General features: G+C 39.3%; 1 protein-coding gene across 1 annotated transcript in view; it reads left to right on the forward strand.

The window, feature by feature from the left end:
- The window catches only part of RORB (RAR related orphan receptor B), a 144,766-nt gene that overhangs the window by 98,934 nt on the left and 26,348 nt on the right, over window positions 1-19,484 (forward strand). Inside the window, exons 3-4 of the mRNA XM_065046001.1 lie at window positions 3,541-3,682; window positions 6,787-7,188. Coding sequence (XP_064902073.1) covers window positions 3,541-3,682; window positions 6,787-7,188 — 544 coding nt within the window. The remainder of the gene's footprint in view (window positions 1-3,540; window positions 3,683-6,786; window positions 7,189-19,484) is intronic.

Raw genomic sequence — 19,484 nt, forward strand, 5'->3', positions numbered from 1 at the left:
TGCATATTTACAGACTGAAATGACAAGTCCGTATTTACCTAATTCTTTACAAAATTTTAGAATATCTGAAATATCTGAAAATTTGGGTGCACTCATTCCCAAAAGAAAGCTTTTAGTGTCGACACATTGATGAGCAATTTCTTGTCAAAGATCAGATTTATTTCAGAACAGCTAGTAATTGTAAACAGAAGAACCCACAGTGTGTCACTGTCTTATTTTGACACTGGACTAGAAATAAGCATATTCTTATGACCACATGAAACAGGATTAGGTTAATTGATGTGACACTTAAAATTTGGCACAAAAGCTATAGGAGAAAAGTGCTTTAAGCAGAAAAACAGCATCTTGTCTCAGTACTCAGTGCTCACAGAGCAGTTAGGACTAGAGTCTCCTGTAGACACGATTAAAGTTAATGCTGGCCCTTGTGTGTGCCTCAGGAGGAGATGATACCCCTCAGCTCTGTGTGTAGACTGCTCTTTGAGATAAAGAGCTTCTCTTCCACTTACGACAGTTTTAACCCCATTGTTTTTCTGCCAGTTTTGCAGTATCAGATCAATTAGTCTAATCTTGTTTTGTGAGCCTGTTGTGAAAAAAAGCTGTCAGCCTCCACATCAGGTCCGATGGGAGCTGTCTCAGTCTGTCAGAGCTCTCTTAAGGTAAGCACTGTCTCAGACAGTGCAACTCTGCTCTTCATTGCCGAGGAATTAAATAACTATTTGCTCTGACTGTGTAGTAATAACTGGTCATTTCTGGCCCCTTTTGTGTGAATGCATTAGAAGTCTGAAATAATTAAGAGGGCCATCATGTGTGGAAGAAAGAGGTGAGAACCGCTGCAGAAGCATGCACACATGTTGAGCCAGGCACCAGATAGCTGCAGCATTTCAGGATGCAGCATCCGAGGATTGTACTGCCCGTGGTGGTGCTACAAACTTCAAGGGACAGGAAATCCTCTTGTCTCCCTACATTAGCTGTGCCTATTCTGAGTGCTCAAGGGGCATCATAAATATTACTGCTGTTTCATGTGCATGCTTGAATACACTGAATAACGTGCTGGACCCGTTGAAGAAAATGGTGGCTCTGCCACCGTCATCACTGAAAGGGTGAAACTTGAAGACAGGTTTCCATCCCGTCTGTGTCTCCTTCTTTCGCAAGCAGCCTTTTATCATCCCTCCTGCCTACCCCCAGAGCAAAGTATTTGCTACCACTCTTTTGTCATGGCTTAGACAGTAGCTCTTGTGACAATTTCCTTTCTCTCAGTGGTGGATAAAGTGACTTGTTTGAGATGCAGAAAGACTTGTTGTCAGTGTTGAGAATATTGGGAAACCTGTCTTTAAGGCTGTAGCTCCTCAGTAATAAACTTCATCTTCCTTCCTCCAAACAGAATTATTCTCATTAAATATAGCCAATATTGTAAAAAAAAACAAAACAAAACAAAACACCAAGAAATTGAAGGATTGTCTGTACTTTGTAAGATAATAGCTAAATCTTATGCAGGAGAGAGTACAAAGTCTCCTCAGAAAAATACATTACCTGCTGTAGGTTAATTTTATTATGTAACCCTTGATTTTTTCCTAAGAGGGGCAAAGAAGGAACAAACAAATTCTTCTGAGATGAGATCAGTCTTAATGGGAAAAAAACAGCACTCCAGGACAAGGCACTGTCAATGCTAGATGCTTGTGTGGGTTTTTTAAATGTTGTTTAATTCATTTGTTCTCTCAAATCTCTATCCACATAGGAGCTTCTAAAACCTAAACCTTTAAAGCAGAAAATCTTTCAGACGTCAGAACCGAAATTGGCTGTGAAGTTCAGCAAGTAGAGTAGAAATATCTGCAATTAGCATCCATTTAGCCTTAAATTAAACTCACCTCCACAGTTTCAGGAAAAGTTTTAGTCAGCCAGGACCAGATAAGTCCCCACCAGAGTTTTTCTGAGAGTTCCCTTAGAGGTCATCCATATTCTTAAAAGTGCAAATCATAAAACTTAATTTAGTTTTTAGATATACTATAATCACTGATAAAACCAGCATGGGCCAGATGAAGTGATTCTCTTTATGTTCTACCTCAGGAAGTATCTCTGCTGGTGTACTTGATGGGGCTCTCCACCTGTTGCCTGTTATTACTGACACCCCACATCATCCTCACTGAGTTCACCAGGACTGGAGCTAGAATTCAGGCGCTACCTGTAGCAAGCGAAGTGAGCCCTGTGACACTATCACCTTGTTGTTTTCCTACTCCCATTCCCCCAAAACGAACATCTGCTGTGATTGCCATGGCTCGGTACTACAGTCTGTCAGCCTTTGCAGAGTTAACGCTGGCTTTGCCTGGTAAATGAAGTCAGCTCTTGCTTAGTGGGTCCATTCAGAGCTTGTTTGCAAACCAGCCCAGAAAGGCACAACCACTTTTACGCTACTTCTGATGACCGGTGTAACTGCAGTAATGATGCTTTCTGCCCTTTTTCTTCTCATGGCTTTCTGTCATGGCTAGGCTATTCTTTGGCTCTGCCACCACACAACCCTGCAGCTGTGTGCATTTGAAGATGCCGAATTAACCAAGAAAATTATTTGTTTTTTTTTTTTCTCTCTGCACTTCTTGTTCCACCTGTCCTTTATTTTACAGGAAAGAAAAGAATAGCATAAAATGCCTTCTCCTTCTCTTCTTCTCTCTCTAATCCTCACCCCCTGGTTTCATTCCTCATGTAATCTCTGCCATTTTGTGTCGCTTCTACCATGATGGTACCTCTTAGTGTCATCCTTAGCAGCTGGGAGCAAGTGTGGCCTTAGATATGGGTTAATACTCTCCTTCTAGCCCTCTAATCTTTAGCCAAGTAGCCCAGAGCTGGCCAGAAAAACTTCTAGGAGATAGAATAGCTATAAATTTTTACATAGATAAAATCAATAATGTTATATTCCATTGAAACGGAAAAAGTCATTACTTTCTCATGCTACTGTCTAGAAGTGTTGCTTTCTCCTTTGTATGTTGCCTTTACTTGATACAGTCATTAAATCCTAGTGCTTTTGTGATGCTTGAATTTGAATTACTTTTCACTCCTGAAGTGTATGGTCCCTCCAGATCAGATCAACATTTGCCAGCTTAGGTAACCAGCAGACTTCAGCTCCTAGTGCTACATGTAGCCAGTGCCGGTTATTACCAGTCACTTTCATTAAAGGAAGAAAATTGTCAGACAAAGTACTTTTAAGTCATCTGTTTACAAATGCTGACAAGCTTTTCCTTTACTAGCAGCAAGCGTTAGGTGATATATGGTCGTTATTGCGCAATAAGAATGCATTCTGTAACATTATTGTTTGTGTTTTAACAAAGTAGAAGTATGTTATTTACAGAATACAGCATGATTCTCCTTGTTACAAGGAAACGTTATTTAATTTCACTATACAGGGAAAGCACATCTGCAAAGCCACAGTGTAAGTAGCATTGCACTAAATAGGTGTTTATTGTAGTCATTTACACGGTTCTCTGTGTGTGTGTACGCACACACATACATGCACATGGTAATACTCCGTCTCTCTGTCTCTCTTGCCTCTAGGGATTCTTTCGGAGGAGTCAGCAGAACAATGCCTCCTACTCCTGCCCAAGGCAGAGAAACTGTTTAATTGACAGAACCAACAGAAATCGTTGCCAACACTGCCGACTGCAGAAATGTCTTGCCCTGGGAATGTCTCGAGATGGTAAGGAGTCAGATTCCTGCTTCACGCCTAAACCCTTTGAAACTCTTCTTCACTGCTGACTTACTTAAACTCCCTGTAGATTTCTGGGGGAAAAAAAAAGGCAGGAGAAGCTCCTTGCTTTGTAATGCACGCACTGTGAGACACGGGATCTTTGCCATTCAGTTAACAAAGGAGGCTATTTTAACAGAGGGGGTGGGGAAATCACAAAATGGAGAGCACTATTAGTTTGGAACAGTTGGAGTCAGAACTTAAATGTGTTGTTCTGACCAAAAGGACAAAAAGCTCACCTCTGGAGAGGTGGATTTATATTCCAGTTTGAATAACCTCTTATATTAAACATTAACATTTATCTTCACATTAAATACTGATGTGTGAAAGCATCCCTTTCCTTGGGATCTCTAGAGGTATGTGACACTAAATAGGCAGTTAAGAAGAAACTTACACCTTGATAGAATTAGGGTTTTCTGGTTTGTTTGATTTGGTTTGGTTGTTTTTTTTTTTATTCAGAGCTTTTGACTAAAAATTTTAAATTGTTAAAAAGAAAACAAACAACATTTCTTTTACCTGTACATTATCCCCTGTCCCTGTCTGGGTATCTGGAAGAAGCATTTCATAGTTTAGCACTGAAAATGGACACTACACCAGACAAAAGCTCCACAGCGTATCTGGTAGCAGGATCCTTTGGTGCTTGCAGAGCTCTGATCCACTTTCCAAGCTGTGGTGTGACAATCCGTGATAGGCAGGCTCCAAACACGCACCAGCCACACCAGAGCTGCAGAGCAAGGCTGCACACAGCTGACCTGCCCCTGCCACCACTGCTAGTGTGGGGGGTCTCCAGTTCACAGACACATTTTAAATAGTCAGGAAGTACAAGAAGAAAACGTTATATTTTTGAAGGCAGGTTATATTAATTTTGATTGCCTGTTTTCTGTCTTAGGAAGTTTACACAAAATGTGCCTTTTGAAATTAACAACCACTGATGGAGGAGTTTCTTTAGATTGCCCACAGATTCTAAAATTATTCTAAATTTGGACTGTAATATGTTGTCTTACCTCTCTGTGTCCCATGTCTCACTGAAGCAACTTACTCACCACTCTCACCAGTCTGGGAGGAGCGTTGCAGTCTAGCCTTTAATCTGTGAATTCTTTTTGGTCCTAGCATGCAGCTTACTTGATGACTTAGCTCCCGATTCTTCCCGGAGGAGATTAAAGTAGTAACATTTCAGTAATTTACAGCACATGCTTTCCTCTTGAAAGTAATATTTCAATTATTTGACGTATCACAGGGACATTTTAATGTGACTAACAGCACTGTCTTCCCAACCTATAATTCAGGGACCACTATGTACAGACAAAAGGAGTGTTTCTTCAGACATTACTTTCTTCTCTCACTGTTTACATAAGGGTGTTATACTTAACGATATTAAGAGATCTTACCAGTTTAAAATAGGCTGTATGGATTTTTTTAACAGAGAAATGGAATGTGTTTTTTACCTCTCAGCCATGTAACAGATTCATTTTTATCTTGCGGAGGCAGGATGCTAATTGACAGCAGCTGGAGAATCCAATTAATGAATATATAATGAGAATAAACAGTGGGTGTTTGTTTTTATTACTGAGGCCCTAAATTTGAAGAAAATACACAGTTATATTTTTCAAAATACAGTCATATTGTCCGTAAAGGTGTGTAGTGCACAATGGACTGATTCCAGGGGCAGGCTGTGTTCATGCGAGGTTGCTTGCAGCCTGTGTGAAGGGCTGCAAGTAAGCTGAGGTTGGCAACAGGAAAAAAAGCACTCTAAGTGTAAAAAAAGTGCAAATAAATTGAAGAGGCTGCCATCTCCTTGGTGTTCTGGCATGGCTTTTTCATATTACGCTCTTTTTTTTTTTTCTTTCCTGGCTCAAGATTTTCACATTCATCCACATGTGTAGGCTCAGACTGCTCTCGAGGACTATAGTGGAATTACGGGGTGGCAAAAATGAGAGCCAAGCCCATCCTGTGCTAATAAATGTAATTATTCTGAATTTATCCCAATTGCAGATGTGGTGGAAATACCCAACACTGGAAAATACGCCTCACAATACCTAGAAATTAGTGTTTTCAGAGCAATGTCCTCTTATAAATTCTGCTCTGATAAATTCTGCTCAATGTATCCCTCAATAGTTTTAGAACACAATTAACAACTACCTTTGTTCTGAGATCCCAAGATCTAGCCCTGTAGAAAGCCAGAATTTATAGCGAGATGAGGTGTTGTGGTGGGGGAAGATAATCAACTATGACCCACTGTGTATTGAGGCTGTGGATTTACTCCTTCTAGTTCCACAGCAATCAGCCTGTCATTTCTGAAAATTTCAATCTCAGTGTAATGAACCCTGTTCCTGGGGAGAGTGGTTTGCACTCTGATGTTTTCCTCCCTTTCTCATCAGAAGGAATGCATGGGTTTGTGCATGGAGATTATGTAAATTGCTTGTGTAAATCCCTGAGACTTTCCTCTGTGGAAAAGATGACATTCATTTGTGCTGTTTACCTTCAAATCTGTTATTTTCCTTTAGGTTCTAACTGTAACCTGTAAATTTTTATTATTTTTTTTAAGTGTGAAGATAAAACCCCATTGAAAGGATGCAATAATAAGGCTTTAGGGCTTGTTTTCATCCCGAGTACTAATCCTGTTAGTGCACTGTTTAAAGGTTTGTGGAAAGTTGGTAAATCACATAGGATACGAATCTACAGACTGTACATTTCATACACAGCTCTGGATTGTTGTTCAGTGAACATGGAGATATAAAAGGATGCATGGTCTTTTTGACATTCACAGTGGGAAGTGAGTTGCTTGACTGAGGCCTTCCTGTCAAATAGGAGTCATTGTTGTCACCTTGTAAATCCAAGCACACAATACTTTTTCCTTTGGGAGACACACATGGTATAAAGCTTTGCATCCTCTCTCATTTCCACAGAAAAAGACAAGTTTCAACAGGAAAAAAAACAAAAACAAAAGAACAATGCTGAAAGTAAATATCAGAAGAGTGGTGGGGTTGAGGGGAATCACAGAAAAAAAAAAAAAAAAAGAAAGGTAACACTGGTTCACATTATGCGTTGCTTTTCAGCTGTGAAGTTTGGAAGAATGTCCAAAAAGCAGAGGGATAGCTTGTACGCTGAAGTGCAGAAGCACCAGCAGCGACTGCAGGAGCAGCGGCAGCAGCAGAGTGGTGAGGCAGAAGCGCTCGCCAGGGTTTACAGCAACAGCATCAGCAACGGCTTGAGCAACCTGAATAACGACACTGGCAGCACCTACTCAAACGGGCATGTCATTGACCTGCCGAAGTCTGAGGGTTATTACAATGTGGATTCTGCCCAGCCTTCCCCAGACCAGTCTGGGTTAGACATGACTGGAATCAAACAGATAAAGCAGGAACCTATCTATGACCTCACCTCTGTACCAAACTTGTTTACCTATAGCTCCTTCAACAATGGGCAATTAGCTCCGGGGATATCCATGACTGAAATAGGTAAGTAAAGTTCTTATTCCTCTAATATAGTGTGTATATATAAAGGCTAGATTGCAATACTGTCTTTATTAAATATTATGTAGGCATTCCTATAGTTACACCTTCACGCATGTGTGTATGTACTCACACGTACAGGGAGTAAAGGAAAGAAAATCACTCTGGCAGTAATTGACACAATATCGAGACAATTCTGTTTTCACCAAAATCTGCAAATTACAGAGTTTCTTAAACTCAGCAGTTCATGCCCAGTTTATGAAACAGGAGCAGTAAAGCAGGTGATGAATCAATCAGAACCAAGTGATAATTAGTAGCAGGGAGCTTGTTTCAAATAAGCTCATTACTAGCAGGGTTAAACGATCTCTTCAGCCAGCCATCCGTATTCTTGTCAACACCCAGAATCCGCATGACAGCTCATTCTAGGGTATTTATTGTCAAAAAGCACCAGCTTGCTATTTTTGGTGTGTGGATATACATGCAGAGCAAGTTTACTGAACTTGTGAGATGCACAATTTCTGAATGAAGTTGTATGGATAACCATGCTCCTCTGCTTGAATGCCTGGGACAACGTCTCTTGATTTCTTCTTTGAAAAGTACCAAAGAGACCTCTCTGTGAAAGGAGGTGGTTTGAAAGACAATAACTAACAGTGATTCTTCTCTAAGGAGTATTTCTGTTCATCTAATGCCTCTAGTCTTACATCTCCAATGCATCTGGTAGTACTACTTCTATTATAAAGAAATAATGTGAAAGAAGATTGGCATCCTAATTAGGTACTTCCTACCTCAACAAGTGAAGTATGCTGAGTCAGTTGTGGTTGAGAATATAATCAAAGGTAACACTTTGTTAATGGAATTTAATTTTAAAGCCAGAAGATGGGAAAAAAATATGGTATTTGAGAGCACCCGTAACAAATGAATTAATATCACAGCATAAACCCCCTCTATAGTTCTGGCCTGGACTTGCTGCGTTGTGAATGTACACTGGAATGTGTAGATTTCTGTTTGTAGTCAGGCCTGCTGAGGGCCCTAGAGATGAGGCATGCACTCGATATATATTGCAGAAAGGGTATATGTAGTTGATACCATCTGATAAAAAAATTAAGCTGCAGCTAGAATCCATAGCATGTTTTCTACCCATGGATGTTCATATACAGGAAAGCATGTAAAAAATTGTGTGCTTTAGTTGCAAATTGCATAGGGGAAAGTTAGGCTTTTCTGTCACACTCTTTAGTGGGACATGTTTTGCCATCACATTTGGCCTAGGCTGCTGTTCAGTGACATCCTACACTCACAATGTAGCAATGGAGAGGCTTAATGAGGAACATCTGCTCCAACTTCCCTCTCAGCAGTTGAGGTCATGTGAATATTACATGTGGCTTTTGGACATCCCAGTCCTGCAACAGGGCTTCACAGTACTCCAGATCATCTGAGACAATGTAAATAGTCAAGAGTTGCTTCTCTGCGGCACCATGTACCAAAAGAAAATGTTAGCAGAAAGACTCAGAGGAGGTACCAGAAATGTGGCAGTTCTGACAGCCCATGAATTAGGGTTTGTGCTCAGTTGCAGAAGTGACCCCAAAGAGAGAATATGGCCACAAGACTATATCAGAGATTAACAGAATGGTTTGGGTTGGAAGGGACCTTAAATGGTCAACTAGTCCAACACCCTGCAATGAGCAGGGACATCTTTCCCCCTCCAGATCAGGTTGCTCAGAGCCCCGTCCAGCCTGGCCTTGAATGTCTCCAGGGATGGGGCATCTACCACCGCTCCAGGCAACCTGTACCAGGTTTCTGTCACCTTCATTGTGAAAAGTTTATTCCTCATGTCTAGCCTGAGTCTCCTCTCTCACATACTTAGTGGTTAAAGGATCCCACTGAAGTCAATGGGATCTTTTAACTTATGAAGATGTAGGGAATTGTTTAAATTCTGTCTCAGAATCACTTAAAAATAATGCATCGTTCTTTAATGTTCACCCATTTTTTTTCTCTCCTAGCCCTAAACTAGCCAGCCCTAAACCCAGCCCACATTTGCAAGTGTTTAATCCTCTGTGTCATCTGGCAAGTGTTCTCCTTCTGGAGCATAAACAGTAGGGAAAATTCCAGAGTGCAGCGAACAGGACATATCAAAGGACCTGTCACTGAGCTGACAAAATTCGGGTGCTGGGATTTACCTCTCTTCCTTTTGAAGCTGGAACTGAGGCTCCTAAATTGCTAGGATTTTACCTGAGTACTGCTCTATGTCTTTTGTGGCTCCTACAGCAGAGGGGTAAGGGTGTTAGGGAGAGATAATGTAGTATAATGGATCACCTGACACAACTGAAAAAATTGAAGAGATGTACCATAAAATAATGGGATTAGTGCACAGGCAAATGATATTTTCAGTGGTTAAAAAGCATAAAATGCCTCTTAATGCTGCAGTGGATTGTTAGACCATCTGTAAAGCTTCAGTCTTGTAGTCAAAGCAGAGAAACTCTAAGGAATGGGATGCATTGATTTAATATTACATTATGCATAAATTTCACTGCAGCATTGTATTTCACTCTAGTGAGATCTAGGAATAAACTCAGGTCATGTTAAATAGAAATCACTGCTATAAATGTTAGATTAAATCACAGACAATATATAGGAGATGAAAAAGCTATACTGCATTCATCTTTGTGCCTGGCAGAAATTTCTTCATACTTCCTTGTCTAGTGATACACTGAACTGTTGCTTTAAGTATCCCAGATCATGTTAGTTCTTTTCCTCACTAACAGCTTTCTACCAGATTCAAATATCCAGTCTTGGTTTTCTTCTGCTCTTTATGTTTTTCAAATACATGTATTTTTTTAAGCACGACCTCACTTCCAGCTTGCCCGATCTTGAGTGCAATGCTTTTAATTTTTTCCTCATAAATGAATGTGTGATTCTCCTTCCATCCTTCAACTCCTAAAAGTTTCTGTAAGCTCTCCAAGGGACAGACTTCTTCACAGGCAGCACAGAATCAAAGTAGTCTTTGTAGCTTCTGCATCATGTGCCGACCAATATCCAGTTCACGTATTCCTTCAATGTTATTGCTTTGCTTGTTTCTCACTCCTATCCTGCATAGGGCAATTTTTATTAAGATACCTCTGACTGCACATTTCCTAGTTTGAATCTCATTTTCTTATTTTTCTAACCTTTTCAATCCTGTTACTTTATGTCTTAGTCTGCATTGATGCTTTGTGACTTCTTTCAGTTTAGAATTATCTCTTCATTTAATTATCATGTTGTGAACCCTCTCTTTCAGATTATTAAAGAAAATGTTAAATGCTTATAAAACAAAATCTAATAATGGTCTCTGCTGCACCTAACTAAACAACTTGCAGTTGCTTAAGTCACTTCATTTATTTTTGCTTGCTATACAACAATAAGGTTCTCTGAAAAATCTGAATAACAAGTCTTAATTTCCCTGTCAGTTTGGTTCAGTTACAAAAGTAATATTTTCTAGGATACTATATGACATAATTTACACATAATTTACACATAATTTACATTCTTTTCTTCACGTGTTAATTTTCTAATTCCATCAAAAAGGAATAAAAATATTCAGGCATACTTTGATCTTTAACAGTGGTATGCTTTAATTTGAATGTGAAAGTGCCCTTTTTCCTGAGCATACCTTCATCTACAACAGACTTTGTAGTGGAAATTGAAATTGTTCAACTTCACAGTTTTGAAATTCGGAATTTTTATACAGCAAATATTTCAACACATAGTATTAGAATGGCACAGCAAGCAAAATATAGGTTACCTGCATGCTTACTAGTATCTCTAAATACTGTACCAGGAAATAGGTGTTGGAGAAAGGGATGCTGACAAAGTCATACAGGGCTACTGTACATACTTAGTACTAGTATATGCCTCCAAATGAGTTGAATAGTCCAGGGTACAACTGCACATTATCTGATAACTATGAGAAGGAGGATAGTTAATGGTTCTTATGGAAGAGAGGACTAAGTATAAGAAAGAGCAGTTTCACATACAGACACAAATTTCTCATGTAACTGCCAGAGCTTATGATGGAGAAAAGCTGGATAAAAATCAAGTAGTTTCCCATTAGGCAGAACTGTGCCTTAGGTTCAGCCCCAGTCAGTATCCCAGTTCCTGTTACAAAAAGAAATACAAAACATAAGTCAGTCCAATGCTTGTAAATAAGCATACAAGAGCAGAACCTCAGCTTGGCATCAGTTGTGTTTCCAGGCCTGGAAAAATTGGGTTATTTGCAGAACATCTTTCTCCTCACAATGAGAATCGCAGAGGTCAGCTGGTATGGGGGAAATCCTGAAGGCAGAAAGGAGCTCCGTTTACTGACCTTGATATCGCCACAGGGGGATGGCAATGCTTGCACCCAAGCGTGATTTTAAATTATCAGGTATTAAAGGCTTATTTTTAGACTTGGTCAAATTAAAGACATCTTGTTTAAATATATGTGCATAATATTATCTGTCACTGAGCTGAGCGTTGCATTTTTCTCACAAAATATGTAGCTCAGATCTTGGTCCATAAAAGTTAATGGAAAGGTTACCCTACCTCACCTGCAGTTGAGATTGCCAGACAATGATTTCTTAAAGATGAGAAAAAATTATTAGTAAACTCTGTTGTGGTGAAAACAAATTGTTTAAGGGTTCACTCCAGGTCAAACTGAAGAGTGCCCTATAGCTGCATGTATTTAGGTATTCAATAAGGCACCATTGTGGAGCATGCAGGAGCATATAGCCCAGCCTCTATAATTACAGAAAGAGCTGTTATTTATGTGTATTTGCATGGCATTTCTTTACCATCAGGCCTATTTGAAGGTAGAACTCACATTTCTACCAAAATTAAAGGCAAATAGTAAGTAAGACTGGTAGGCTCGTCTTGATATTCCCTCTCTCCAGCCCCTCTGACCCTGCTCTCATGTGCGGATCGTAAGTTCGGCAATAGCTCACTAGGGCAGCCACATCATGAGAACTGGAGAAAGCATCACCTGCTCTATTCACCAAATCCACCATAACGCTCAGCTCTTTTGACCCTGAGCCATTGACTGGAAAATCACAGTAAAACAAAACCTTTGAAAAGTTTTAAAGTCTGGCTCAGGATGGGTGTGTAAAAGAAAAGCCCTCTTGGGAACTGCAAATGACACCTTCTGCATATGTAAGCCCTTGTTTAGCTGGGTTCATATGTTCATCTCAGGACCTACAGTGAACAACTTCATAAATAACTTTAGAAGAATTTGGGTTGTTCCTGCACGCCTATACTGTTTATGAATGTCCACAGTACTGTATGCTGCATATGCAATATACATACCAGCAATAGACTCATGTCTTAGACAGTATGCTGTGCATTGCTGTAGAAGGTTGCAAAAGCACTTCTCCAGTGTGATAAGTGTTTTTTACTACTATTCTTTAACTACCTTCTCTGTATGTCTAGGATTTTTTCCCTGTACCAAATCAAGTCTTAATGGACAGCTTACTGAACACGTATTTGTCAGTTAGCTGTTATTTGAAGGGACACTGTAGCGACCAGCACACTGAAAATGCAATGAACTCCCCCAAAAAGCATACCTAAGATGATTTTGACGTCTATGTTGATGTTTGCTTTGCAAGGCCACCATCCACCACACAGTGAAGCAGAAATGATGGTTCTGTGACTGTAGTGCTGCATAATGTTTCTTCACCTCTTTTTCTAAGCCATAGCTTAATGTTTAATATACTGCTAAGGTGACAGTCAAATCGTGCAGGACAGGTGTCTCAGCCTTACAGCTGTATTTCAGCAGAGCGATGTTGCCACCTAGTGAGCAATTAAAAATGTGCAGTATGTGCATTTCTGCACAGATACCCTTAGGGCACTATATCTTACCGTCATTACCTATTTAAAGGTGACAATGAGAATAAATTAATATTTCAGTTCTATACTCATTTCAGTTCATGCGACAAAACTTAGAACTTCTTCTGCAGGTTTTTTTTTTAAACTAATTAATTTTCCCCCCTTTCGTACAGTCAATAAGAGAACAGACAATGGCAAGATTTTAAACTAATTTGACAGCTTTGCTCAGTTAGGAAAAGCTTCAGCTTCATAAAAAAATGGACAGAAAACTGGAGGAATAAATTAGAGCATTATGATGCTGAAGCATTCTAGCTAAACTTATAACTCAAGTGAAGGGTGTTTTTTAATATTTGTGGATACAGGTTTTTTTAAGCATATATTTAGGAATAATTTTAACCAATAAAAGCAATGAATAATTTGGCATAAATGTTGGGAAAATGTAACGTTTTTTATAAGTTCTTAAATTTTATAGTTCTGTATTTTCTGTTTCCAAATTAATAATCTCTCTTTTTTTTGTAAATTTAGACCAAAATCAGACTAATTACAGATTTGAACAAAAGCTTCAATGAGTTTATGCTGCCCAGCATGGTAGTTTAAACGATCCAGATGTTATCTTGTTATCTTCTACTAAGTGCACATTTTAGCAGTTACTAATTTAAGAAGACTGAAGGAGGGCAGAGGTTGTGTTGTAACTCTTGATGTAGATTTAGAAAATAAAGACTGTTTTCTGGAAGGTACTATATTTAAGCTCCAGTTTCTTCATCCTATGATTTTCAAATCACTGAGTATCCACTACCTCACAGTAACTGTGAGGATCAGTTTTGTGTTGGTTATGGCAGCCCTGCTTAGCTACACTTAATACAAATTATAGCAATTCAATAAGCACAGTGCAATATGCATTTTTACTATCTCTAGTTCAAATTTATACAATAAAGCAATTAATCTAAAACTAGTTGGAAATGTCGTAGATAGCCCAAAAGTATGCCTCAGATTGGGTTTTACGGCAGATGATAAAGCTTTTTTGGCTACTTCTGAAAGCAATTTGACTTCTCTTTCAGTTAAGTCAATTAAGATATCAAATGTACACCAGCTAGTAACAACACAATAGGTTTACCAATGGCAGCCATTGGTAGCGTTCCTAGCTGGGGTTTGATCATACTACAGGCATGGACTATAGATGCTGCAGAAAATGCGATTTTAAATATTGCACTTCAGGTTTCTTGTGGGCATAGGTGTTGGAAATGGAAATACAATCAAGAATTCTGTTCACAGAGAGGTGACATTTAATTACTTTTGGCATATGTGCATGTTTTCTAGAAATAAAAATTTTCTACTGACTCTGTTTTTCTGCAGCACCCAAGACAACGAGATCCCATCTTAATTGTGGTTATGACGGTTTGAACAATATAAGCAGCTGGATTAAGTGATTAAATCAATAAAATCAGGGACATGTCTTAACTGAAACTGAAGATGGGAAACATTTTGTGGTCTTTTGTTCTGTTTTACTTCCTTTTCAGATTGTTTTACAAATGAATTTTAAAAATGCCTTAATCAGTGTTAAAAACAAACCTATTTATAGCTTATATTTCTGAAGCATGATAATACAGTTGTTTAAAGTGAACAAATTTCTAACCCATTAAAGCAAATATATAAAATTCCTCCTCTTCTCAAAACATACGAATATTTTCTTGCATAATCAAACTTCACAAAATATGTTCATTCTACTGAGAATCGAAAAAGCAGTTAGAAAGCAACATTTGTAGCAGTCAAAATATGCAAAATACCATATCATACATCCCATATATTACCATATATCATGACAGTCTTCTAAGGGATAGCACTGTGCTGTGAATATTGTCAGATTAGAAATCACACAAAAAGATCAGTGTAAAGCTAATCGTATTAACAAGTACTGAGGTGTGCTGCTGCTGCCAGTCGTATGAATAGGCTGACTCCCTTTTGTATGGTTCAGAGGAGCAATGTCAATAGCAGAAAAAATGGTAACTGGATTTCTGCAAGGAACCCTCAAAAAGAGAAGGCTGGAGCATGTGCCAGAGCCTGGAGGGCCTGGGCTGTGTGAAAGATGTTGTCTTGCAGGTCTGTGAGGGTTGTGTCTCACACACATCCCGTGAGGAGGCAAACGTATCACTGCAGATGAGAACCAAGAGGACAAGGCAGTGATGCTTTATGAATCACTGTAGTTTATGGAAGTGGCATACTATCTGCAAAAATAGGTGTGCTTTGAATGAGTAGTGATACGTTGCTTATTTCCTCATCTTAGGAACCCTTTAATCTCAGTGCCAGTGCTCCCTGCTTAATGTTTGTGTATGTTGTTTCTGGGCAGTCAGCACCGACAACAGTCACACTTACCTTGTGCTTTCTGAAAGCCTGATCTGGCTCCATACTGTAGTTCTTCATCATCTAGGACAACATTGTTCTATCATTCTTTAATCCCCAGGCACAAGGAAGCCAACAGAAGCTTGGTTTTACAATTTTTTTTTTCTTTCCCAGTACACGTGCAACATCCTAAGTTTGACTTCTCGAGGCCGTAGTTCACTTTTTTCACTGTGTGTCTTCTGTTTGGCAGATTTCATCACTCACTTCATGGTTTTCACTACTTTCCACCTTATTCTTCAGAATAAAGTAATTCTGCTTGTTATGCAGTTTGTAATGTTGTTCCCAGCTCTATAGGTAATGTCTTTCTTCAGCCCATTCAGTTTTGATACTTTATTTCACAGAACAGTGACAATTCTTTTATGCAAGAGAGAAAAGCTATAAGAAAAAGTTGGAGTGAAACACACAGGAGAGGTACATGGATGTGTTTCATGGAAAAATGCAATGCACTGACACAGAGCTCAGACATATGCTGAAACTGATTATCAGAACACAGTTTTTATAGTGCAATAGTCCTGCAGGGAATAGTTAAAGGAAGATATTAAGGCACAGGGCACTGTCTTGTGTTCCTTTTTGTCTGTGTGGACATTTTTTCTCTTGATCAGTGAAATTTCTGGCATTGCTTATGATAACAAAATTGCTTCACTTTCTGACACTAAACACACAACTTTGATCCAACCCCGTTGCCACACTAAAGGAAAATAGAACCATCATTTCTATACCTAGGTTGCTTAAAATATTTATAAAAAGCTAAATGTAAGCCTGTGACAATGAAAGAAGTGCTAAACTGCATGTCTAACCTCTCCTAGCCCTTTGCAGACTATGACAGGGCGAACCCTTCCAACACTAATTTAAAACCCTTAATATTCCAATTGTTCCATGCATATTTCTAGGTTTCATAGTGAACAATGTCCACTCCAAGCATTATTTGCTTAATTGTAATAAATGAAACCACATTCTTGTTTCAGAACAGTCTCAATTTTAATACAAAGATCTCTTTGTGTAAGCTATGCTGGAACAAGTTACAAAACAGCTCATCTCAATAAATTTGTGATAATTATACAGTGCCTGTAGAGTCCATGTCCCGTAAGCTCTTGCTATTGCCTTCGTTAGTGCTTTTGCTGCCAGCTAAATGATTTCTAATTAGTACAAAATATACGTTTTTTACTAAATTGGCTGAGACCCAGGAAAAGTATTATTAAGTGGAGACCTTTAAGCATTTATAAAGATCCTCTAGGATTTAACAGAGTTCTGGGTCCATCCTCCATGTTCCTCCAGATTAGGACTTCATTCAATTGTACTGCCATTTCTTGTAATTTACTAGTATTTTTTTGGAAGGCAAATGAAACACTGATTTATTTCGAAGGGAGAGAGAAGTGCAGAATTCACATACATAATATTGCCTCAGTGTGCAATCTGTTCCTGACAGTAAGCATTCAGCAACTTGAACACGAGGGAGGGTTTTTCCTCAACTAAATTCGAGCACTTCTAGTCTCATATGATTGTTTTAATGTTTCATATCATATTCCTAGGCTGCATATCGTGTTGTGTTACAAATTTATTAAACAAATGTGGGTTATAAAACTTTCTGCTCTATCTATAACAGTTTTGAAAGGGAAATCTTTTGTGCATTATGACATTGAGAATGCCAGGGACAGACGAAATATGGGGTGAGCTTTTTGCAACCATTTTTAGGAAAATAATGTTCCTGCTTCTCTGTAAAAAAAAGGTTCAGACTTTTCAGCCACTTCAGCTTAAAAAATTGGGACCTATTTTTCGTGTTTCACAGCAACATCGAGAAATACTTTTGCCTTTTTCCCTGTGTCACTGCCCCCACTAATGTCTAAGAATTTCTTAAGGTAATCCATATAATGAAACCAGTTTGTAAAACTTTACATTTTGCAGTCCTAATAGCCTTGAATTAGAGTACAGAAGAGTGTTGATAGCTTGGCATCTGTGATTCTGTGATTATTTTGGGGTACTAGAAAAGAGGTTTTATTTTGAATGTCTAGCTGAAGTTTTGATAGTTGTACAACCTGATATGCATGCTTACAGCAGCCAGCCAAAGCTGTGGTGTTATTGCAGCATTAATTCAAAGTGGATCCCTGTGAGAGCTCAACTTAGGATATAAGCTGAGATGAGCTCTTAGCTGCTCAACTGGATCCTAAGGGTAAGTGGCAAATTAAAAATTCATTATTCATTTTAATTGAGGATGATTATCAGTGTTTTAGGAGGCATACATCAAAGTTCTTCAGTTCCCAGTGCAAAAGAAGGGAATGCTGAGAAAAACTGGAGTCTCTCCTGAGAAAAAAGAGACAAATGAAAGAACTAAAGAGCCTGTAGGAAACAGACACTGCTGAGCACTGTGGATAATTTCCACTTAGCAGGCCAAATTCACAGCTGGTAAATGTGTGCAGTCCATGGAGTTACTACACCCATACCCACTAGCATTGTACTTGACCCCAAGTTGGAGCTTTTCCTCAGTATCATAGTTTGAGATCTCTGAATATTGCAACGAAATGGCTGAAAAAGGCAGGACTGACTCATCAGCTGATGAAAGACCCCTGCAGGTCTGTGCTATGCTGATTTATATTATCTAGGTTGCAATGTTCAGTTTTCTGTGTGCACTTTTAGGATTTAAACAGCTCCTACCCAGTGGATTGATAGATATTTGAGTGATCATAACCTTTGGAGAGTACCTTTTGTGAGGTGTCTCCTGAAATCTAAAATAAGAAATTACAGTAGGTTAAAAAAAAAAAAAGGCACCCAGCAGGGGAACCAAAACTGAAAAGGTCATTTGCTGTTCTGGAAGTTGTGAGCCATAGTCCCAAGTTTACGTGAGAAGTGCATAGCTTCTGCACTGTTCTTCCTGTGCAACATATGCTTTTGGTGTGTTTTAGTGGTGGAATAGGGCTTTTGCAGTCTTGCTATTTTCCCAGTCCTTCTGTCTGGACCACCAATACTTCTTTAGCTACTGTCCAGCTTCAGCAAAGTGGAGCAGAGGTCTCAGACACTTGGGTACCCAGCTCTGGAAAAGAGGCTACTCAACAAGGCAGGGAGATAGACAACCTTAGGAGATGGCAGAAGCCGTGACCCAGGCCCCTGTTCACCCAAAAGGCAGTGGCTACTGGGTAGTTGGACTGAGCAGACCAGCATCTTGAGGCAAACTTACCCATGGTGCCTCTTACCCAGCCAAACACAGTGAATGGCAGGTCAGAGGGAATGGCAAGTGATATTTTAAACGTCTGAAAGAAACCAGGCTCAGTATGTTGCACTTATTGTGGTATAGCCGACTTCACTGGGCCATCCTCACACAATTGAGGGTTTTTGTTGTTTCTGTAGTTTTAGGTAGGCCAGGTCAAATTTAAAAGCTATTCATTTTTTTAAAACAGAATTGATCTCTCAAGGTCCTCCTCATCTTTGTCTTGTTCATGTGCTATGTGGCACATTTCACCCTTTAGATGCTGTTTTTCTGTGGTTGCTTCATTTAATTCTGTTAGGACAAATGAGATCCCTCACTATTCCTCAGGACAGTTCCCATCAATATTAGCACGTGGCTTCTTTCAGGTATTGGCCTCAACAGTCCGATTCATAACCACTGAGACACAAGCCCAGGAGCACCTTCTGTAGATGTTTATTTGTTCTGTTACCATACTCACTTGCATGTTGTACAGCCTTTATTTCAGCAATTGTACATATACATCTTTCTTGCTTCATGTAGTCATAAGCATTGAGACCTTTTGTCTGACAAGTTGAATGTCACAGCCTTTAAATTGCATACACACACACACAGTATTTCTTTCAAGAAACCCACATTTTTGTCTCTGAATAATAACAGATCTTTTTGATAGATAATCCTTTCTGCTTCCTGATGTGCAATTTTCAGCTTCGTCTGGACATCTCCTGCTACACATCTGAATTATTTTTTTACACTGCCACATTGCAAAATCCCTATTCATTCATTTCCCATCACCAGCTGGCACCTTCCAGGGCCCCACCAACAGTGCCCGAGCTGCTGTGCCAGGAGGGGCAGCGCTCCTTCCTGCCCGCTGCGGGACGTGGAAACCAGCCGGACCTCT

Source organism: Columba livia, chromosome Z, assembly GCF_036013475.1.
Source record: "Columba livia isolate bColLiv1 breed racing homer chromosome Z, bColLiv1.pat.W.v2, whole genome shotgun sequence".
Lineage (NCBI taxonomy): Eukaryota > Metazoa > Chordata > Aves > Columbiformes > Columbidae > Columba > Columba livia.